Source organism: Paramormyrops kingsleyae, chromosome 19 (genome assembly GCF_048594095.1).
Source record: "Paramormyrops kingsleyae isolate MSU_618 chromosome 19, PKINGS_0.4, whole genome shotgun sequence".
NCBI lineage: Eukaryota > Metazoa > Chordata > Actinopteri > Osteoglossiformes > Mormyridae > Paramormyrops > Paramormyrops kingsleyae.
Genome location: NC_132815.1, coordinates 30,716,189 through 30,738,242, shown reverse-complemented (window position 1 = coordinate 30,738,242; position 22,054 = coordinate 30,716,189). Strand labels below are relative to the sequence as shown.

At 42.6% G+C, this 22,054-nt stretch overlaps 1 protein-coding gene across 1 annotated transcript; it reads right to left on the bottom strand.

The window, feature by feature from the left end:
• Positions 1–584: 584 nt before the first annotated feature.
• Positions 585–2,693, bottom strand: LOC140580858 (lysosomal enzyme trafficking factor-like). The gene is made up of 2 exons (XM_072702505.1): positions 2,545–2,693; positions 585–2,328 (listed from the first exon to the last, which is right to left on the bottom strand). Exon 2 carries the CDS (start codon positions 2,311–2,313, stop codon positions 1,897–1,899), a length of 417 nt encoding a protein of 138 aa, XP_072558606.1. The 5' UTR covers positions 2,314–2,328; positions 2,545–2,693; the 3' UTR covers positions 585–1,896.
• Positions 2,694–22,054: the final 19,361 nt, after the last annotated feature.

The following is a 22,054-nucleotide window of genomic DNA, read 5'->3' as shown; positions in this document are numbered from 1 at the left end:
GAGGAGGACCAATCAAAGACTAGACAGAAAGGGACAAGCAGAGGGCCTCCAGCCAAGCGCACAAAGACACTTAAGGCATAGAGTCTCCTGTTCTGTGGTGTGTGCCTGAAAAAGAAGTTGGCCACCTTTGGGACTGTCTGATTGGTATATGCAATAAGATGGGAAAAGCCCCCCTACCCCTTACTGGATAGGGGGCTCCATATTCCACCAAGAATGTCAGCCTTCAACATCAGCTGCTTCGTTTTGATCTCATTCATCAAAAGTGTGACATTTGTGCTTTTTTATGTATTGACTCATTTGTTTTGCTGCCAAGGAGAGCAGGAAGTATTAAGGGATATATGTACATTTGTCCACATGGTTTACAGTGTGTGTGTATAATCTTCAGGAAACTTCTATGGACATTCTCTTGCCCTTAATACATTTTATTTCTGCAGATTGTAACTTTTATTTCAGCATCATTATTAAATGATCTAAAGTGCATTTTCTTTTAAAAGCCGAAAAGACATACAGCAACATTTCCCCTTTGTTAAAAAAGGTGTGTGTGTGTCAAGACAAGCCCTTTTCTACTGAGTGAGCACTACAGCCTCAAAAAAAAAAAAACCCACTAAAAACAGCCTTTTCCATTCTGCATATAAAGAGAACATCAATACAGGGTTCATTTCTGTGACATCGGGCCTTTGGTGTACATCTGTACTGTGTTTTCTTCCCAGGGCTGCTGGACAGTGGTGAAAAAGACAGATACACATTTTTACAAAGAGCTATAAACACAGGTAATACTTATTAACAAAGTGCATTTGAATGTTAAACATGGCTGTTCCATTTATAAATCTGAAGTTTCACTGTCTCCTGCACAGTGGACACATAGAACTTCCTCTGGTTTCCTCATGAAAAATCATAGCCTGTACATACATAATAATGAGGGAATACAAGGGTTGACATCAAGTCAAAATTGAACTGCCAGTATAAACGTGAGTGAATTGTTCCCACCTGATATGGTTGGAAGCAAACATTGTTAATTTAAATCACTGTCAAAAATATGAAAGTACTCAATGGAAATCAAGTCAGCATACTCAGAATGCCTTAATTTTAGAATGATCCTAGAAGTTCATGTGACCTATATTATTTGGTCCGCAGACTCAGTTATAAACCATTCTGTAATTCACTACAGTAAAAAAGCAGAATGTAGTAAAGTTTCCTGATTTCCAATACTAATACTAATAATGCCATTGATTCTAGAAAGCCATATTTAGGGTAGATCTTCAAATCTAACATAGCAGTTAAGTGTGCTGATGACCTTTTGAAAGAAATTAGCATTATGTGCAAAAAGCCTTAAAAGACATAAGCTCATGAGAATTGATACTGTACTTTCAGTTAAAGAAAAGTGACAAACAGGAAAATGCCACCAGATCCCAGAAACAAATAAATAAAATCAAAAGAGATCCAGCAGCTAAATGCTACTTGGACTCAACTCATAAATAGGTGTAAAGAAATATGTACCACTTTCCCTACACTGGTTCACTGTGGGGATGAACACAAATACCCCATTTGTAGTAAAGATAGAAACAAACATGGCATATATTACTCTTCAGCACACCATATAGGATCCACACTGCAATGCAGTTGCCAGGTGCTGGTTGCTACTTCGCTACAACACTCTTAAGCTGTACTAGCACAGGGTTACTGCTGTAAGGATCGCCAGCTACCATGGTAAAAAAAAAAAAAAGAATTACGGCATTATGCATATTGTAATACTCCCACAAAAAAAATGTAATGGAAGGACAGAGAGCAGCCACCATGCAAAATGAGATGACCCAATGAGCTACCTGAAACACATGGCTTTGTACCAGCCCATTTGTCAATCAAAGACATCCTGGAGGTTGAATCTGATTGTTCCCGTTAAGTGTCAATCAGCTGCAGGTGGCTGATCTGATTGGACGCCTTTTCAAACGTCTGGTGACGACTACAGAGAATTGCCAAACAGATGGGGAGGATGCAGTAACCGATGGTTTTGGGGTCCGTACGGGTGCAGGAGTAGAGGAAGAGGAACACCTGGAGGTATGGGATAAGTAAGATGGTAGCCCATACCCAAAAAGGAAAGGACAGCAGCCGCACGTTTAACCAGTGAGTCCATGCGGGTGACGCTGAGGACGGCTCGCCAGGTGGCGCAGCCTTCCCAGGCGACTGTTCCACCATGTCTATTGTTAGCCGGTTGTACTTCTGGTTGATTTCGAAAACATAGTAGAAAGCAGCCGCACTAGCCAGCAGATATAGTCCCACGCTTATCCATCCCATCCGCTGACGGAAGTTCATCATTCTCCATAGTCATTCCTGGAAAAGAATTTAGGGTCGATGCAAGAATGCAAAATTCATCTTCTGCATTTTGCTTTACCAGGGTAGTTGGCATTAAGATTGAGGCTACATCTCAAACGACATCAGTGTACAGGCCGTTCTCTAGAAACTGAAGAATGCCTGAGTAATCACAGCAAATGAATCTCGGAGTGACCCACGAACCCGTTAGAATTAACCTCGCTTCCTCCCCCTCACCTTTCTAAATTCATTGATCCATCCGACCGTCTATGTGCTCTTGTTTCCGTGTCTCCGAATGTTCGACCAACAACTGAACCACATAAACGTTCTGTCATACGTGCCCCTCACAGGCACAGGCAGCCTGTCACATGACCGCTTACGCTTTATCCAATAGGAGCACCCTCGTTTGCTCGTTGTTTTTTTGTACCAATACTTTGACATAAAGTGCAGCGCCACTTAATGGTCGGAGTTGGAAGTGGGGGACTGAAATCGGGATCGTGTTGTACTGAACTGCAATATGATGAGGGGTTCAAGCAGCGTTAGCTGCTAGATCCTTGTTTTCGTATTTATTATTTTGTATATCATTATTTTTTTAATCGTAGAGAAGCGATATGTGAGGAATTATGGTTTTGCTTTTTCATTACTGTTCTGCACAGCGAATGTTTCATTTAATTTGTTATTAACGTGTGCAATGTTTTCAGTAGATCGTTTTTTTTTGGATTGTCGTTGTTATATGTAGTTGTTGCATTGTTGCACAAATATCTAGCAGATTTTAAGTATGCTATTATACACTCACCTAAAGGATTATTAGGAACACCTGTTCAATTTCTCATTAATGCAATTATCTAATCAACCAATCACATGGCAGTTGCTTCAATGCATTTAGGGGTGTGGTCCTGGTCAAGACAATCTCCTGAACTCCAAACTGAATGTAAGAATGGGAAAGAAAGGTGATTTAAGCAATTTTGAGCGTGGCATGGTTGTTGGTGCCAGACGGGCCGGTCTGAGTATTTCACAATTTGCTCAGTTACTGGGATTTTCACGCACAACCATTTCTAGGGTTTACAAAGAATGGTGTGCAAAGGGAAAAACATCCAGTATGCAGCAGTCCTGTGGGCGAAAATGCCTTGTTGATGCTAGAGGTCAGAGAAGAATGGGCCGACTGATTCAAGCTGATAGAAGAGCAACTTTGACTGAAATAACCACTCGTTACAACCGAGGTACAGTATGCAGCAAAGCATTTTTAAAGCCACAACACGCACAACCTTGAGGCGGATGGGCTACAACAGCAGAAGACCCCACTGGGTACCACTCATCTCCACTACAAATAGGAAAAAGAGGCTACAATTTGCACGAGCTCACCAAAATTGGACAGTTGAAGACTGGAAAAATGTTGCCTGGTCTGATGAGTATCGATTTCTGTTGAGACATTCAAATGGTAGAGTCAGAATTTGGCGTAAACAGAATGAGAACATGGATCCATCATGCCTTGTTACCACTGTGCAGGCTGGTGGTGGTGGTGTAATGGTGTGGGGGATGTTTTCTTGGCACACTTTAGGCCCCTTCGTGCCAATTGGGCATCGTTTAAATGCCACGGCCTACCTGAGCATTGTTTCTGACCATGTCCATCCCTTTATGACCACCATATACCCATCCTCTGATGGCTACTTCCAGCAGGATAATGCACCATGTCACAAAGCTCGAATCATTTCAAATTGGTTTCTTGAACATGACAATGAGTCTGACCCCCACAGTCACCAGATCTCAACCCAATAGAGCATCTTTGGGATGTGGTGGAACGGGAGCTTTGGGACCTGGATGTGCATCCCACAACTCTCCATCAACTGCAAGATGCTATCCTATCAATATGGGCCAACACTTCTAAAGAATGCTTTCAGCACCTTGTTGAATCAATGCCACGTAGAATTAAGGCAATTCTGAAGGCGAAAGGGGGTCAAACACCTTATTAGTATGGTGTTCCTAATAATCCTTTAGGTGAGTGTATAACGTGAATCTCCAAATGCCAGAAATGCGTCGCGAGATGGCGCAATTGAATTAGACCTACTTAGGCTGGTAGTACAGTATATCAAATACGGAAGAAATGATTAGCTGATCGGTACAATGTTTATGGTAGGTCATAACCATAAATACAATAAACTAGTTTGTTAATTTGTTTTAATATTGTACATATGTAATGCTTATTAAATCAAGACATGGTCAAATTAAACACTATATTGAGAGGATTTCTCATTTCCCAATGTCAAAATGCAATTGAGCGTACGTTTCTATCTGATAGAAGTGCTGTATTCTGACGTGTTAACGTTATTTATGAGTACTCAATAAAACACATTTAGGAATCTGATTAGAATGGGCATGCTACTTGAAATACTCAAATATATATAGGTCTACTAGGTCAATTATTCATCAACGTGGTGTTTAGAGTGCACAACAGAACCAGACTTTCAAATCATATAACATGCTTTTAAAATAAAGCTTTCGATTAATCCTTAATTTTAGTGCATTTTCCTGTACACTAAGATTGAAGCAATACAAAAATGTTAACTATGTGCTGTATTGTTTGGAGCTAGAATGTAACAATGTTGTTTATATCCAGCAATGGGCAGCACAAGACTATTATACCAAGGGTCTAATGCTGGAGACATCGGGCCTCATTCACCAATATCTTCTTAATAATTCTCTGAAATTTGTTCCTACAAAACTTAAGAACAACCTATGTCAGATTCATGATGAATCCCACGTCTTTGTAACTGAAAGCGTGTGCCAATTTGTTCTAATTAGCATAGGGAAACGCCCCACAATTTCCCATAAAAGGGCATGAGTCTGTAGGGCCTTGTGCAAGGAATGGCGAAGAGACACGCTGGCTGTGGGCCACTTAGCACTAAGAGGAAAAAAAAACTTCAGTAATGCTGAAGTAGAAGTATTAATACAGGACGTAAATGCAAATCAATCAATCAATCAATCCTCTTCGTCCCTTGTGGGACAAAAGGCTTCAATGAGCTCTCTCCATTGCATGTGGTCCTTTGCAGCATGTTGTGCTTCTCCCCATGACAGGTTCATCTTTTGAAGCTCCTGTACCACAGTTCTACGGCAGGTGTTTTTGGATTTTACAGATTTTCTTTTTTCAGGTGGTGTCCATCTTAAGGCAACTCTTGGGATGTGGTTTTGCTCCATCCTTAACACATGTCCAATACATCTTAAGCGTCTTAATGTAATGTCCTTGGTGATGCTTTGACTGCTTGTTTTCTTGTACAGTATAGTTGTTGGTTGGATATTTTGTTGGGCCAAAAGATCTGGCAGATTCGTCTGAGGCATCTGTTGTGGAAGACCTCATTGCTGTTGTACAGGAGCATCTTTGTTTTTAGGCTGTATTGATTAGACTTCCAGATGGAACGGAGTTGGGAAAAGGCACCCTGAGCCTTTCCCAAGCTTGCTCTAATGTCTTTATGGACAGCGCTGTCCTTGCTGATAAGGCTGCCTAGTTAAGTGAAGTCCTCCACAAACTCAAGTGGTGTTCCATTCACCTGGATGGGTGCTGTGCGGTTGGAGTTTATGCACATCACTTGGGTTTTGGAGGTGTTTATGTTAAGTCCAGCCTGTCTGGCATATTTGTTGAGCCTGTCAGTTTTCGATTGCATGTTGGAGTGGTTTGTTGAAAGGAGAGCAAGGTCGTCTGCAAAGTCATGGTCTTCCAACTGAGAGAACAGGGTCCATTGGATGCCTCTGGGTTTGTGTCTTGTTGTGTTGGTTGTGATCCAGTCTATTGCAAGTAGGAAGAGGATGGGAGAGATGATGCACCCTTGTCTCACTCCGGACTGTGCAGGGAACCATTCAGTGAGAATGTTGCCCATAAGGACACTGCACTCAAATTTTTCATAGAAGATTTTTATGATTGTAATTATCTTAGGTGGGATTCCATTGTACTGGAGTATCTTCCAAAGAGTGTTACGATGGACACTATCAAATGCCTTCTTGAAATCAACAAACTTGATGTATAGGGGTGTGTTCCATTCTAAGCACTGCTTTAGGATGTTCCGCAGTGCAAAAGTCTGGTCCATACATCCTCTTCCTTTACTGAAGCCTGCTTGTTCTTGTCTGAGCCTGGGGTCAATGGTTGGCTCCATTCTGTTATGGAGGACTCTGCAGAACACTTTGCTTGGGAAGGACAGAAAGGTGATTCCTCTCCAGTTGTCACAGTTTTTGGTGTTGCCTTTCTTTGGGATTTTGACTATGAGGCCTTCTATACCAGTCTTTGGGGATGGTATCATTGTTCCAGATGTTTTGGAAGAGATCAGTAAGGACTTTAGTTGATGTTAAAATGTCAGCCTTTAGCATCTCCACATGGATTGCATCCATGCCACATGCCTTGCCCCTCTTTAGGGATAGGATGGCAGTTTTGACCTCGGAAAGGTCAGGGGGGTTGATGTTGATATCCAGAATGTAGTCTGTTGTTGTGTTTTGGCAAATAAATGTATGACGTCTCCTGGGGAGTCTGGGGGTCCACCAGTGGCATCATTAACAATCTCCTAATGAAGCAATTCATTTAACCTGAATGATGAAAATTGTGTGGCCAACTGATTTTGATAGCAAGGTCAATGCACAGAATCAGACCTATTTATAATCCACGATTGCCGTTACTACCATGAAAATAATTTTCACACTTTAAAATTTATTTTTCATATTTTACTTTTATAAATTATTCATACTATCATTTTATCAACTGTAGAATGAACAAAACTGCTATAACCAATTATTTTGTACCAACTATCATTACTTGAATGTGCATACGAATGGTCTTGAGTGTGCGTAGATTCTGTTCTTAGCTAAGAACAAATTCAGATAAGAAAACATTGGTGAAGAATCTTCGTAAAAAAGTATGTACGTGGGGTTTAAGAACAAATTTGTTCGTAAGAACGGTTGGTGAATGAGGCCCATTGTAAATCACCTGTAAATCACGTGACGTACAGCAATCACCTGTTGTTGCAGGACCATTCTTCACACCTCTCTTGCTGGTGGTTAAAATCCTGCCTCCACTCTATGCTGTTTACATATTCTGCCCCCTGCACGTTTCCTCTGGAGGTTTACTCCTGCAGTTCACATGTAAATAAGTATTCAGGCATCACAATATTTTAGATTATTTTAGCCATCCCGAATAGGCTATATACAGTTGCAAGAAAAAGTATGTGAACCCTTTGGGATTATGTGGAGTTTTGCATGAATTGGTCATAAAATGTGCTCTGATCTTCATCTAAGTCACAACAATAGAAAAACACAGTCTGCTTAAAACAATACTACACAAACATTATATGTTTTCATGTTTTTATTGAACATAACATGTAAACATTCACAGTGCAGGGTGTAAAAAGTATGTGAACCTTTGGACTTAATAACTGGTTGACCCTCCTTTGGCAGCAATAACCTCAACCAAACATTTACTGTAGTTGCAGATCAGACCTGCACAACGATCTGGAGTAATTTTGGACCCCTCCTCTTCACAAAACTGTTTCAGTGTAGGAATATTCTTGGGATGTCTGGTGTGAATCGCTCTCTTAAGGTCATGCCACAGCATTTCAATCGGGTTGAGGTTAGGACTCTGACTGGGCCACTCCAGAAGGCGTATTTTGTTCTGTTGAAGCCATTCTTTTGTTGAATTACTTGTATGCTTTGGGTCATTGTCCTGTTGCATCACCCACCCTCTGCGGAGCTTCAGTTGGCGGACAGATGGTCTTATGTTTTCCTGCAAAATGCCTTGATAAACTCTGGAATTCATTTTTCCATCAATGACAACAATCCGTCCAGGCCCTGAGGCAGCAAAGCAGCCCCAAACCATGATGCTCCCTCTGCCATGTTTTACAGTGGGGATGAGGTTTTGATGTTTGTGTGCGGTGCCTTTTTTTCTCCACACACTATGTTACAGTTGTGTTCAAAATTATTCAACCCCCACTGAAATTGAGTGTTTTGGCCAGTTTGACATTGATTTTGATCATTTCAGTCATCTTGTTTACAATTAAATCAAAGAGGCACTTGTAAGTCAGACAAATATAACATAACATTTATAATGAAATAACCACAAATGTCTTTTCTGTGCTCACATCATTATCAGTTTTATTCAACCCCCAAGTGACATTCATTCTTAGTCTGTAAAGTATATTTGAGCGTTTGTGTGCCAGCACGGTTACGTGGGTGGTTGTTGTTGTTTTCATTTTTTACTCTTATTTTGACGTGTGTACTTGTCTGTCCTTGTGAGTGTTACCGACAGCTGCGGGCGCGAGTGGCGTTTCTGTTTGCGTCCTTCGCATCAAACACCCGCGGGTAATATTATCGAACATCGGTAACATTAACTCTAAAAGGTCAGTTGCTCCGGAGCTTTGCTCGGTCGCCGGTCGGGGCCGGGAGGACATTTTCCACTTTTTTTCCCGCTCCGGCAGTAGCCTGCTTTGAGAGGGTTTTTGTGGTTTTTTGGCCTCCCTAGAGCAACTTCGCTTTAGTTTAGCTAAACGTGGTTCAGCAGGAAGTTAATCTCGGGTAAGTAATTGTAAATTTGGTTATTTTAAAAGTTAAATTTAAAGGTTGTTATCGCTGACGCTGCCGGATAATTTATAATAAAGTACCGATTTAACGCAAGTGTTAATTTAGTGTTTTAGAGTACTCGGCACTTTGTTTTAACTATACGTTAATTAGATCAACTAAAAGTTTAAATATTCTCTATTAATATACTGGGCTGGGAGTAAAGGACGGGGACATAGTGAGTTAGGTAATTATGGGGCCAGCTCAGTGTTGTGTTTGCAAGATGTTTGCCCTTCTGGATGCTTGCGTCCAGTCGGACTTCGTCTGCGAGCGATGTGGGTTAGTTGACTCACTCATGGTCCAGGTTCGTGACCTAGAGGAGCGACTGGCTCTCATCCAGCATAGCAATGAGTTAAAGGAGAGAGTTAATACGCCTTCTAGGGAGACTATGTGTACGTCACAAGCGGGGAGGGGGGAGAATGATGAACAGGTAGGTCGAGAGAGCTGGGTGAACGTAGGTCGTAGACGTAGAAAAGGGCGTACACAGTTCACAGAGGCGGCATCACCTGAAGTAACGGTTTCTAACCGCTTTCAGGTGCTTCCAGCTTTAGAGCCAGAAGAGACTGGGGAGGCAGGTGGGCCCTTGGGCACCAAGGAGCCACCTAACCCCAGTAGGAGGGAGGTTGTGGTAGTAGGGGATTCAATTATAAGAGGTGTAGATAGTTATGTGTGCACCCGTGATAGAGGATCCCGTACGGTGTCTTGCCTGCCTGGTGCCCAGGTAGGGGACCTTCCAGATCGAGTGGACAGGCTTTTGGCCCCAGCCGGGGTGGATCCAGTGGTCGTGGTGCATGTTGGCACCAATGACATAGGAAAGGGCAGAAGGGCTGTTCTGCAAGATAAATTTATAGAAGTCGCGGATAAGCTTAGAAGCAGAACATCCACGGTGGTATTCTCTGGAATACTTCCCGTGCCACGTGCAAGTCAGGCAAAATTAGCTGAGATAAGGGGATTAAATGCGTGGCTAAAATGGTGGTGTAGGAAAGAGGGGTTCAGGTTTATGGGGCACTGGAAGACCTTCTGGAACAGGTGGGACCTGTTCAAGCCGGATGGGTTGCATCTGAACCATAGGGGAACCAGTGTATTGGGGAGGCGTATGTGCAGAATAGTTGAGGAATGTTTAAACTAGGGACTGGGGGGGCAGGGAGGTCAGTTAAGAATTTATGTGGGGAGAGACGGAAAGCCCAAATAAATATTAAAAGTAGACACTGTAAAAGGCCTACCATTAGTGGTCTGTATTTGAATGCTAGGAGTATTAGAAACAAAATTAATGACTTAGAGGCTTTAATTTCTTCAGACAATTACGACATTATAGGAATAACTGAAACATGGATGAGTGACAATGATGGTGATGAATATAATATGGATGGTTATACGTTGTTCCGTAGAGACCGGATAGGCAAGAAGGGAGGTGGTGTTGCAGTATACGTAAAAGAAAACTTGCAGGCAAGGGATCTCACTGATAAAAATAAAAATTCAGAAGCTGTATGGATCAAACTTGATGCTAAAGATTCAAATGGCCTAATTGTCGGGGTTTGTTATAGGGCACCTAATGTAGCTGTAGAGGAAAGCAGAATATTATATGATGATATCAGGATTATGAGTAATAAAAATGATGTGGTGGTTATGGGTGATTTTAATTTACCTGGGATACAGTGGGACACAGTCTCTGGCTCTTCTGTAAATGAACTTGAGATGGTGGAATTAGTACAGGATTGTTTTTTTACTCAGTTTGTTAATACTCCTACCAGGGGAGAAGCCCTTCTTGATCTTGTTTTTTGTAATAACCAGGATAGGATTGGAAAATTAGAGGTTTTAGACCCATTGTACGGTAGTGATCATAACATGGTTAAATTCGAGGTTAATTTTAGTGTCCGAAGAGCAAAGTCTAAATTAAAAGTATACAATGTTAGGAAGGCTAACTTCAATGGTATGAGACGGAAATTAGAAACTGTAAACTGGACAGATTTAAATAGCAAAACAGTTGAAGAGGCATGGGAATTTTTCAAAAGCACATTGTTGCAAATGCAAGAGGACTTCATACCCGTTTCCAGCAAAACTAAATCTAGGAAACGACAACCAAGGTGGTTTACTAAGGAAATTAAGAATAAAGTCAGGAGGAAAAGGGCTCTGTTCCACAACTGGAAAATAACTAATGATTTCAAAATCAAGCAGGAGTATCTAAGTCTACAGGCAGAGTTAAAAAATGACATTAGGCTATCAAAGAGGGATGTAGAAAGAAAAATTGCATTGGAGGCTAAGCATGACAGTAAAGGTTTCTTCCAATATTTTAACTCCAAGAGAGCACTAAAAGCTGAAATCACTAATTTGCAGGACAGTAAGGGCCTTATAATTGATAACGAAATTGATATGGTAAACGAGTTTAATGATTATTTTTCAAGGGTGTTCACAATAGAGAACACAAGTAACTTACCACCAATTAATACGAATACAGCATCGTCTATGACCAATATATGTATAACTGAGGTTGATGTGATACTAAGCCTAGCTAAACTCAAAATAAATAAATCGCAGGGGCCTGATGGCATCTTACCTTTAGTCTTGAAAGAGATGAGGGATATTATTAGCCAACCTTTGACTTTAATATTCCAGAAATCGTTATCTGCGGGTGTGGTACCATCAGATTGGAAGCATGCTAATATAACACCCATATCCAAAAAAGGGGATAGAAGTAATTCAGCAAACTATAGGCCAATCAGTTTAACTAGCATTACTGGAAAAATAATGGAAGCTATAATTCAAGTGAAAATGGTAGATTACCTAGATGCAAATAACATTATAAAGGATAGCCAACATGGATTTAGGAGAGGTAGATCCTGCTTAACGAATTTGCTTGAGTTCTTTGAGGAAGCTACAAGTGAAATTGATCACAAAAAGGCCTATGATGTGATTTACTTAGATTTCCAGAAAGCCTTTGATGTTGTCCCCCACAAACGGCTCTTGTTAAAGCTTAAAGCTGCAGGAATTTTAGGAACTGTGGCAGCTTGGATCAAAAACTGGCTAACTGATAGGAAGCAGCGAGTAGTTATTAGAGGCACTATGTCACAGTGGGCCTCCGTTTATAGTGGGGTACCGCAGGGTTCAATTTTAGGACCACTATTGTTCCTAATTTACATTAATGATATTGACACGAATACATACAGTAAACTGGTTAAATTTGCAGACGACACTAAGGTGGGCGGGGTAGCAGATACTGATCTAGCAGCAGAGAGGCTTCAACGGGATCTGGATTTAATTAGCGAATGGGCTGATACTTGGCAGATGAAATTTAACACAGATAAATGTAAGGTAATCCATGCAGGGAGCAGAAATATACAGTACAGATATTTTATGGGTTCCACTGAAATAAAGGTAGCTGATTACGAGAAAGATCTCGGTATGTATGTTGATGCTTCCATGTCCCACTTTCGCCAATGTGGGGAAGCAATAAAAAAGGCGAACAGAATGTTGGGTTATATCTCTAGATGTGTGGAGTTTAAGTCAAGGGAGGTGATGTTACACTTATATAATTCCTTGGTAAAACCCCACCTAGAATACTGTGTGCAGGTTTGGTCACCATACCTCAAGAAGGACATTGCTGCCTTAGAAAAGGTGCAACGAAGAGCTACGAGAATGATTCCTGGTCTTAGAGGAATGTCTTACGAGGAGAGGTTAGCGGAACTGAATCTGTTCAGCCTTGAGTAAAGGAGACTAAGGGGGGATATGATTCAGGTCTATAAGATTCTAATGGGTCTGGATGCTGTTCAGCCAAATGACTATTTCAATATTAGTCTAAATTAGGGCTGTTTTCGACTAAGGATTTTCATAGTCGAATCTGATTCGTTCGATTTTGCCGTAGTCGACTGATAGTCGAACCTTTTTTTTTTTTTTTAGATAGCAGCTAGATTTTTTCCATTTCAAACAAAAGAGTTAAAAAAAACTAAAAGAAAAACATGGTGTGTAACAAATACCTTTTATTCATTTAAAGCCAAATTCACAATCAGAATCTAGTGATCCCGGAAAATAAAATAAAATAACTGTCGTATTGCACAGCCTTGTATGCAAGGACAACATAAGCCCCTAGTGATTGTGACGTTGTCTACGTATAAGCCCGTATAAAGGATAGACATGTTTAATGAGGAAACTAACTGCGCAAAGTCATGCACTTTTTATCTAGACGTCTGAAAAATTGTTTGAATCTCCGGTCTCAAATGAAAAAAAGTTGCACAGAAGGACCATTGTCAGCATCAGCTCAAGTAAATGGTAACCACGCTTTCGAACAAACACTTTTCTCCGCCATGCATTGTTCTTAGCAGCTCTGTGTCTCCGAACACGGCGCTGTCTGTGATCAGGGCAGAGTAACGCAACTCTCACACACGCTGCAGTATTTGAGAGCTGCCTGCTCCGCCCCACACACTCACAGAGTGAAACTCTCCGACACAAGAAAAAAACATAACTGATAACATCGGGCTGATATGGTAATAATTAAAATGTTAACAATTTAAAATGATTTTTAACGATTAAAAAACGTCTGTGAGCCCACCAATAAGCGCACAAAACGAACTCTATTAGAATCAATGATCCTTAATGTTACCTGTAAGCTACAGTTGGTTGAAGGCTCATTATCATTACCCAAGTTCCCAATAGCGTAATTCGCGTTTTCTTTTAAAGCAACATTTCATAGCAAACTACTTAAATAAACAGGTCATTGAAAGATCAGAATTTAAGCCTTACCGTTTTATCCCAGGACTCTTCCAAAACTTCTGGCTGTGGTCCTGCACAAGGCAGCATGGGTCACGTGTTCCACAGCAACAATAACACTGGGCTGCCCGCAGACGTGCCTGTCTGAAAATCGGCGTAGTGCACTCGGATATCGGCCGATGCCGATACATTAAAAAATGCTAAATATCGGCCCGATATATCGGCCGGCCGATATATCGGTCGACCTCTAGCTGCTTCTCATTGGTTACATAACACTTTCCTACTATTCGACTATGAGGTTCATAGTCGAATCAGACGTCTACGAATCGAATCGTCGAATCCTCGACTATTAGAAGTCAGCCCTAGTCTAAATACTAGAACTCGTGGCCATAAGTGGAAATTAGCGGGAGAACATTTTAAAACAAATTTGAGGAAGCACTTCTTTACACAGCGTGTAGTCAGAGTATGGAATAGTCTTCCTTCTATTGTAGTGGAAGCTTAAACCATGGGTTCCTTTAAATCAGAGCTAGATAAGATTTTAACAACTCTGAGCTATTAGCTAAGTTCTCCCCAAACGAGCTTGATGGGCTGAATGGCCTCCTCTCGTTTGTAAATTTCTTATGTTCTTATGTTCTTACTTAGTACAACATCCTTTTCCAGTTATAACATCTTTTAAACGTGAAGCATAGCTTGACACAAGTGCCTTTCAGCGATCTACGGATATCTTAGCCCATTCTTTATGGGCAAAAGCCTCCAGTTCAGTCACATTCTTAGGCTTGCGCGCTGCAACTGCTTTCTTTAAGTCCCACCAGAGGTTCTCAATCGGATTTAAGTCTGGTGACTGCGATGGCCACTCCAAAATGTTCCAGCCTTTAATCTGCAACCATGCTCTAGTGGACTTAGAGGTATGCTTGGGATCATTGTCCTGTTGAAAGGTCCAACGTCTCCCAAGCCTCAGGTTTGTGACGGACTGCATCACATTTTCTTCCAATATCTCCTGGTACTGAAGAGAATTCATGGTACCTTGCACACGCTGAAGCTTCCCTGTACCTGCAGAAGCAAAACAGCCCCAAAGCATGATTGACCCCCCGCCATGCTTCACAGTAGGCAAGGTGTTCTTTTCTTCATAGGCCTCCTCCAAACATAGCGTTGATCCATGGGCCCAAACAGTTCTAATTTTGTTTCATCAGTCCACAGAACACTATCCCAAAACTTTTGTGGTTTGTCCACATGACTTTTGGCATACTGCAGTCGACTCTTCTTATTCTTTGGAGACAGCCTGGGAGTTCTGGTATGGAGGCCTTCATTACGCAGTGTGCGCCTTATTGTCTGAGCTGAAACTTCAATACCCGCATCTGACAAATCTTTTCTCAGTTCCTCAGCAGTCACACGGGGACTTTTCTCCACTTTGCGCTTCAGGTAGCGCACAGCAGTCGAAGTCAGCATCTTCTTTCTGTCACGACCAGGTAGCGTTTCAACAGTGCCCTTTGCCTTGAATTTGCGAATGATGCTTCCTATGGTGTCTCTTGGAATGTTTAACATCTTTGCAATCTTCTTATAGCCATTGCCCTTCTTGTGAAGAGAAATCACCTCTTCTCTTGTCTTCCTGGACCATTCTCTTGACTTCACCATGTTTGTAAACACACCAGTAAATGTCTAGAAGGAGCTGAGTATCACAGTCATTTTAAATCTGCCTATTTGGAGCTTATTATGCTTGATTGCTGCTCGTTGACATCCACAGGTGTTTTCAATACCTGATCGAAAACACTTGAATGAACCTCTGTTCTTAAGAGTGGTAGTCTTTAAGGGGTTGAATAATTGTGTCAATGAAGAAATCACAAAAAAAACATTTAATACTGTATTACAAAAACAATTGATGTCATTTTAGTTGCATTTGGTTCTTTAAAAGGTCCTTGTAAGATTTCATTCTGAACACAATTACAAATTCCCTAAAACCCTTTACAGCATTGGGGGTTGAATAATTTTGAACACAACTGTATATGATTTTTCCAAACAACTTAATTTTGGTTTAATCTGTCCACAGAATATTTTGCCAGTAGTGCTGTGGAACATCCAGGTGCTCTTTTGCAAACTTTAAACGTGCTGCAATATTTTTTTTGGACAGCAATGGCTTCCTCCGTGGTGTCCTCTCATGTACTCCATTCTTGTTTACTGTTTTCCTTATTGTAGATGTGTCAACAAAAATGTTAGTATGTGCCAGAGATTTCTGTAAGTCTTTAGCTGACACTCTAGGATTCTTTTTCACCTCATTAAGCATTCTGCGCTGTGCTCTTGCAGTCATCTTTACAGGACGACCACACCTAGGGAGAGTAGCAACAGTGCTGAACTTTCTCCATTTGTAGACAGTCTGTCTTACTGTTGTAGTAGGAGGAGGAAACAACAACAACGTGTGTGTTATTAAGTCCTGGGGGGTGAGTAGCCAATAGGAGAGGGCGCTCAGACTATAAGGGTTACCCCAGCACAGATGCGTTATGCTCCTTCTCGACGGTTATTTTAATTGTTGGATTCCCGGTTTGTTCCGGGATTAGTGGTCGGGACATCTTGCACCGGGGTGTTCAGCCCTTGGGTGGTGTAAATGGTATAAGCTGCGACAGGACGCCTGACGCTGGGAATAATATGGCGGGGTTTCTTCTAAGGTGTGAGTTAAATGTTTCGCCTGGTCTGTAGGTGGGCAGATGGCGTTACTTTATAATTAATTAGCCCCTTACCTTACTGTTCTATTACTATAGGGTCCCGTGTGCTGTGGTGCGGCGGTGACTGCTGCTCCATCTTACGTGGAACCACTGCTGCTCTGCCTACGGCGGCTCTGTGCTGCCTTACTGCTGCTCTGCCTACGGCGGCTCTGTGCTGCCTTACTGCTGCTCTGCCTACGGCGGCTCTGTGCTGCCTTACTGTTGCTCTGCCTACGGCGGCTCTGTGCTGCCTTACTGCCGCTCTGCCTACGGCGGCTCTGTGCTGCCTTATTGCTGCTGTTTAGTGACGTTTGCACCGTGTCGCGCTTTGAGCGCTTCCGGTTTGATTTGTTGTGTTCCGTCCAGCCTGTGGCCGGCCGATTCACCAGCGGGTGCTTAGCTGGGGAGCGGTTTGGCTGGGGGGGGGAAGCCTGGTTACCTGCGTGCGACGGTGTTAGAGGGGCTGATTGGTCCCTCACTTTTCAAAGGTTTGTTTTCGTTTTAATTGTATTACGTTTATCTGTTTGATATATTGTGTCCTGTTTCGAATGGGTAAAAATGTGTTTTTGTGTTATCAATGTAAATCGTTTGTTCGGGTATGTGGCTATGTATTTTATTTGTTTGGTTGATTTTTTACTTGACTGCAGTGTTTTCTTTGGGTTTTGTGTGATTACTGTTGTGGTTTGTAGTTATATATATTTTTGTTTGCTTGTATGATTGCATGCATTTTTCGGGTTTTCTTGTGCTGTTTTAGGTTTCAGCGCCCAGTCTCAGATCGGCAAGACGTGGCTGCCGGTGTCCAGGCTGTATTGTAGGCCTATGGTGTTGTGACTGACTAATTATCTTGTGGTTTTAGTTCTAATAAAATTTGTGTTTGAACAACATCTCTCCGCTCTTATGGTAAATGGACCTGTGTGCCTTGGTCCGGGGTGTAGGGCGACCGAACTTTCTCCGGGGGTAGTACCTGGGGTGGCGTAGTCGAGCTGACTTGTGGCTATTGGTACCATTGGTTGGTACCATCCGGGAGTATTTCATCACCACTCGCTACATTGTGGCGTAGTCGGCAGGATGATCTTTTAGTGGAGGTTTGTTCTTTTTAATTTTGTGATTGGGTAATTTTTGTTTTCTTTTTTGTTTTGCAAAGGGTAGTTTTAGTTTGGAGAGGCAGAGCAACAGTTGGTTCCTTGGGGATCTTTTTGGATGTTCCTGGAGAATTGGAGAGTTGGAGAATTGCCCAAGATACGGTTTCGCGCAGCTGTAATTTGAGTGCTGCCACCATACAGGATAGCTCAGCTTTTAGTTGGGTTAGTTGGGTTGTAGATATGGCTGAGGAGTTACAGGAGTTGAGGGAGCTTGTCTCTCAGCTACAAGCTGAGAATGAGAGGTTGCGCCGAGAGCCGGTTCCTGTTGCCCCAGGGCCTAGTGCCAGTATGGTTAACCCCATTCAATCCACCATGCCCAGTATGGGTCCTCCTGTTGTTGAACGTATGGTTCTTGTCCCTAGGGATAGGAAATGCCCAATTTTTAGGGGAAGAACAGGTATAGGGTTAACTGAGTGGTTGGAGGAAGTGGAGGCAAGTATGAGGGCGCGTCATTTGTCTACTGCAGATCGGGCATTCTTCTTGTTTGATCATCTGGAGGGGGAAGCAAGGGAGGAGATAAAGTACCGTCCTCAGGATAGAACAGACCCAGTAAGGATAATGGCCATCTTAAGGGAACTGTATGGGTGTACTGAATCCTATGTGTCCTTACAGCAAGCCTTCTTTGCTAGAAGGCAAGAGGATGGGGAATCTCTTCAGGAGTTCTCCTTGGCTTTAATGGGCCTTATGGAGGCTGTGAAACAGCGTGCACCGGCTGACATGGAGAATGCAGAGGTGTTGCTGCGGGATCAATTCATTGAACACGTGCTAGATGGCACCTTGCGCCGTGAATTGAAACAATTGGTGCGCCGGCAGCCTATGGCTACGCTGTTGGATGTCCGAGGGGAGGCTATTAGGTGGGAGCGTGAGGGTCTGCCCCGTGGTGCACGTGGACGGAGTAGTTCCGTGCCGGCAGTGTTCGGTATTCAGTATGGGGTTCGTGGTGGTACTCAGGGTGCTGGTATTTCATCTCAGTCGGTTGCACTGGAGGAAGTGAGAGAGCTCTTGAAGCGTCAGCAGGAGCAGTTGACTCAGCTCACACAGAGTGTTGCTCTGTTGCAGAACCCCAGTCAGCGTGATCGGGCCTTTCGGCAGGACCCTGTAATATGTCGCCGTTGTCGGCAGCCCGGTCACTTTGCCAGGGAGTGTGATGGTTTGCGCGTTTCTTCTGGTAATCTGCCCCGGCAACGGGTATCCTCACAGCCTAATAGTCAGTCTCGTCCGGCGCAGCCGTCGGAAAACTAGCGCCCACTGAACTGGGGGGCCAAAGTTCAGTTGGGACTGTTACGGGCTCAAGTAATTTGGGGAACGCCTCCCAGCTAGTGTCACCTTGCCCCCATTTGGAGGTGGACATGAGTGGCGTCAGGGTGCCCTGTTTGGTTGACACTGGGTCTATGGTGTCCACTATCACTCAGGGCTTCTTCCAGCAGTATTTTGTGCCTTTGGGTCATGAGCGACTTCAGGATTGCCACTGGTTAGAGCTTTGAGCTGCCAATGGACTAGCTATTCCCTATATCGGCTATCTCGAGCTAGATATCAATCTGTGTGGGAAGTGGATGAAGGGGTGTGGAGTACTGGTGGTTAGGGACCCCCCTGGTGGGTTACCATCCCAATTTCCAGGTATATTGGGTATGAACGTGATCAAGAGGTGTTACCGTGAGTTGTTTTCCCAGCATGGCTTGTCATTGTTTGAACAGCCTGGCTTGTGTCAGGCCCCTGAACCAGTTGTGCAGGCACTACATCAGTGTCATGATCAGGAGTCAGCTCTTCGGGTTGTCTCTGGTAGGGTTAAGGTTCGTGGTAGGAGGGCCTGTCGCGTTCCAGGTGGGACGATGAAGCTGGTGGCTGTGACATGCTCAGAGCAGTTTTCTGGTGGCACCGTAATGTTTGAACCTCCTGAGACTGGTCTGCCTGCTGGGCTGCTTGCTTCCCCAGCGTTGGTCAGGGTGGTGCGGGGCACTGTGTATGTCTCTGTTACCAATGTGGGGGCCACTGATGTGCTTCTCTACCCCCATACCCTTCTAGGTACGTTGGGTGAGGTTAGCGTGGTGAGCCTCCCTACTGGAGTTACTGAGGTGTCATCTGGTGTATCCACTACAGCATTTCAGTCTGCAACCATGGAAGCCTTGGATCCAGTGGAGGTTCTGGACCTTTCCTCGCTCTCGGCTGAGGCACAGACTCGAGTCAAAACCCTGCTGAGGAAATTTGCATCAGTGTTTTCTGTTCATGATGGGGATTTGGGGTGTACAGATTTGATTACGCATGAGATTCCTTTAATGGATGAGGCCCCAGTTAGACAGCGCTATAGGCGTATACCACCTTCAGAATATGAGTTGGTGAAAGAGCATATTAATCAGCTTTTGGAGGCACAGGTGATTAACTCTTCCATTGTCGCCGCCTAGTGGTTCGGACGCATACGTCCAAATTTTCAATAACAAAAAAAATGACGTTCAATAAAAGAAACAAATGTATCAAATCAACCAAAAACGGCTTGTTACACTACAAAAAACCTTTCAGATAATATCTGTAGAAAGTTGCGCAATTTTTGTGCCATGGTTTTTTTGTAACAAGTAAAAATAAAATGACCATGGTAGCCATCTTTAAACGGGTCGAGTGTCAGGAAGTAAAATATAAGTGTTAATAAAATGAAAACTAAGCACTTCAAACTATTTCTTTCACGGCCAATAATTCATAAACCGTCACAGTATTAAGACAAAACACGCATTTTTCCATAAATATGACTGTAATGCTCTGAAATAGCTTGCTCACTCATCGCGGAAAAATGTCAGTCGGCATTCTGTACATTCGTGCAATGTTTATTATCTTCGGAGTTTTAGAAGAAAACCAATGAATAAAATGACAAAGTTACCCTCGTTTGAAAGCTTGATCTCTTATGTACATAAATCAATCACTGTAATCCTTCATTGTCAAGTATTTTTTCAGATATATGCTCTGCTTCCCTGCTAGCACATTATTTTTTACGCACTGAACCTTTGCCCATGGTTATGTTTCACCATAATAAACTTTTTACATGAACATCAAATTACAGTGTCATTTGCTTCATCCAATAGAGGTGTGTCTAAGGTTTGCAAAATGGTATGGGATGTGCTGATTGGGCATTGTTTTTCGCGCTGGGGACATGAATGCGCAACTTATTATCTGCAGGTGCAGTATTTGTGGGAGTGTCTCGATTACGCATTGCGCACGTAGTCTCCGTGAGTTTACCCAGTTATTTTCGGACAACAACTTTTTTGACTGAAGAAAAATGGCTCGGATGACTTTCACTGTTGAGAAAGCACAGAAGATGATTTTGAAGAGTGGTTCGGGGGAAGAAAGTGTCGCTTTTATCCATTGATTCGATGGAGGAGGACGCTTTTTTGCGCGGAGAGGATGCAACGCTCGACATAAGTACATTTATTTACAGTTTACTCTTTTATTCTATAGATTTTTATAATTCCGTGATTCAGTAAATTACAATTAACATTTGCTTTGGTAACACTTGTATTGTGGTACATTGGGAAAAGTTCCGCATCGCCTTTGTCAAGCTTTGAAGTGTGCAAAGTAATGCAGCGCTTTTGGCTTTCACTTGGGCAAAGTTACGCGGGGCTTTGTTTGGGCAAAGTTATGTGGGGCACTTGTCGGCCTTGTTTGAGCAAAGTTATGTACAGTACTTGTCGGCTTTGTTTGGGCAACATTATGTACGGTACTTGTCGGCTTTGTTTGGGCAAAGTTATGCGGGGCACTTGTCAGCTTTGTTTGGGCAAAGTTATGCGGGGCACTTGTCGGGCTTTGTTTGGGCAAAGTTATGCGGGGCACTTGTCGGGCTTTGTTTGGGCACAGTTATGCGGGGCACTTGTCGGGCTTTGTTTGGGCACAGTTATGCAGGGTTAGGGTTAGAAACAAAATGTTTCTTATGACCCATAAGTGGTAATGCATTTAGAAAGAAAGACGCTATCCCAAAACACTGCTAGTTACACTGCGGCCATTTTGGATAGGTTTTGGATAGGTTTGGCACAAGTCGTGTGAATAAAATATAGATTTTCCTACAAATGTGTGGTGATTTTGTGTGACAAATTGTTACTTATGACCTATAAGTGGTAATGCATTTAGAAAGAAAGACGCTACCCCAAAAAACACTGCTAGTTACACTGTGGCCAGTTTGGATAGGTTTTGGATAGGTTTTGGATAAGTTTGGCACAAGTCGTGTGAATAAAATATAGATTTTCCTACAAATGTGTGGTGATGATGTGTGACAAATTGTTACTTATGACCTATAAGTGGTAATGCATTTAGAAAGAAAGTTGCTACCCCAAAAAACACTGCTAGTTACACTATTGCCATTTTGGATAAGTTTCAGATTAGTTTAGGTTAGGTTTTGGATAGGAAAGGCTCCCAGTTGCACCATTTGCTCTTTCCTCCGTAAAACCTGTTGGGCTGCATCAAATGATATGAAATTGGGCACACATGTAGAAAACAAGTTTGGGAACCAGATTTTTAAAATTGGACCTATTCCATCATGTAGTTTTTGAAATATTTACAAAAATCCAAGACACAAAGACAGGTTTTTGTATTTTTCCAGCTGTTTTTGTTATATTCGCATGTCCATAAATTATACACAGGTTATTCATT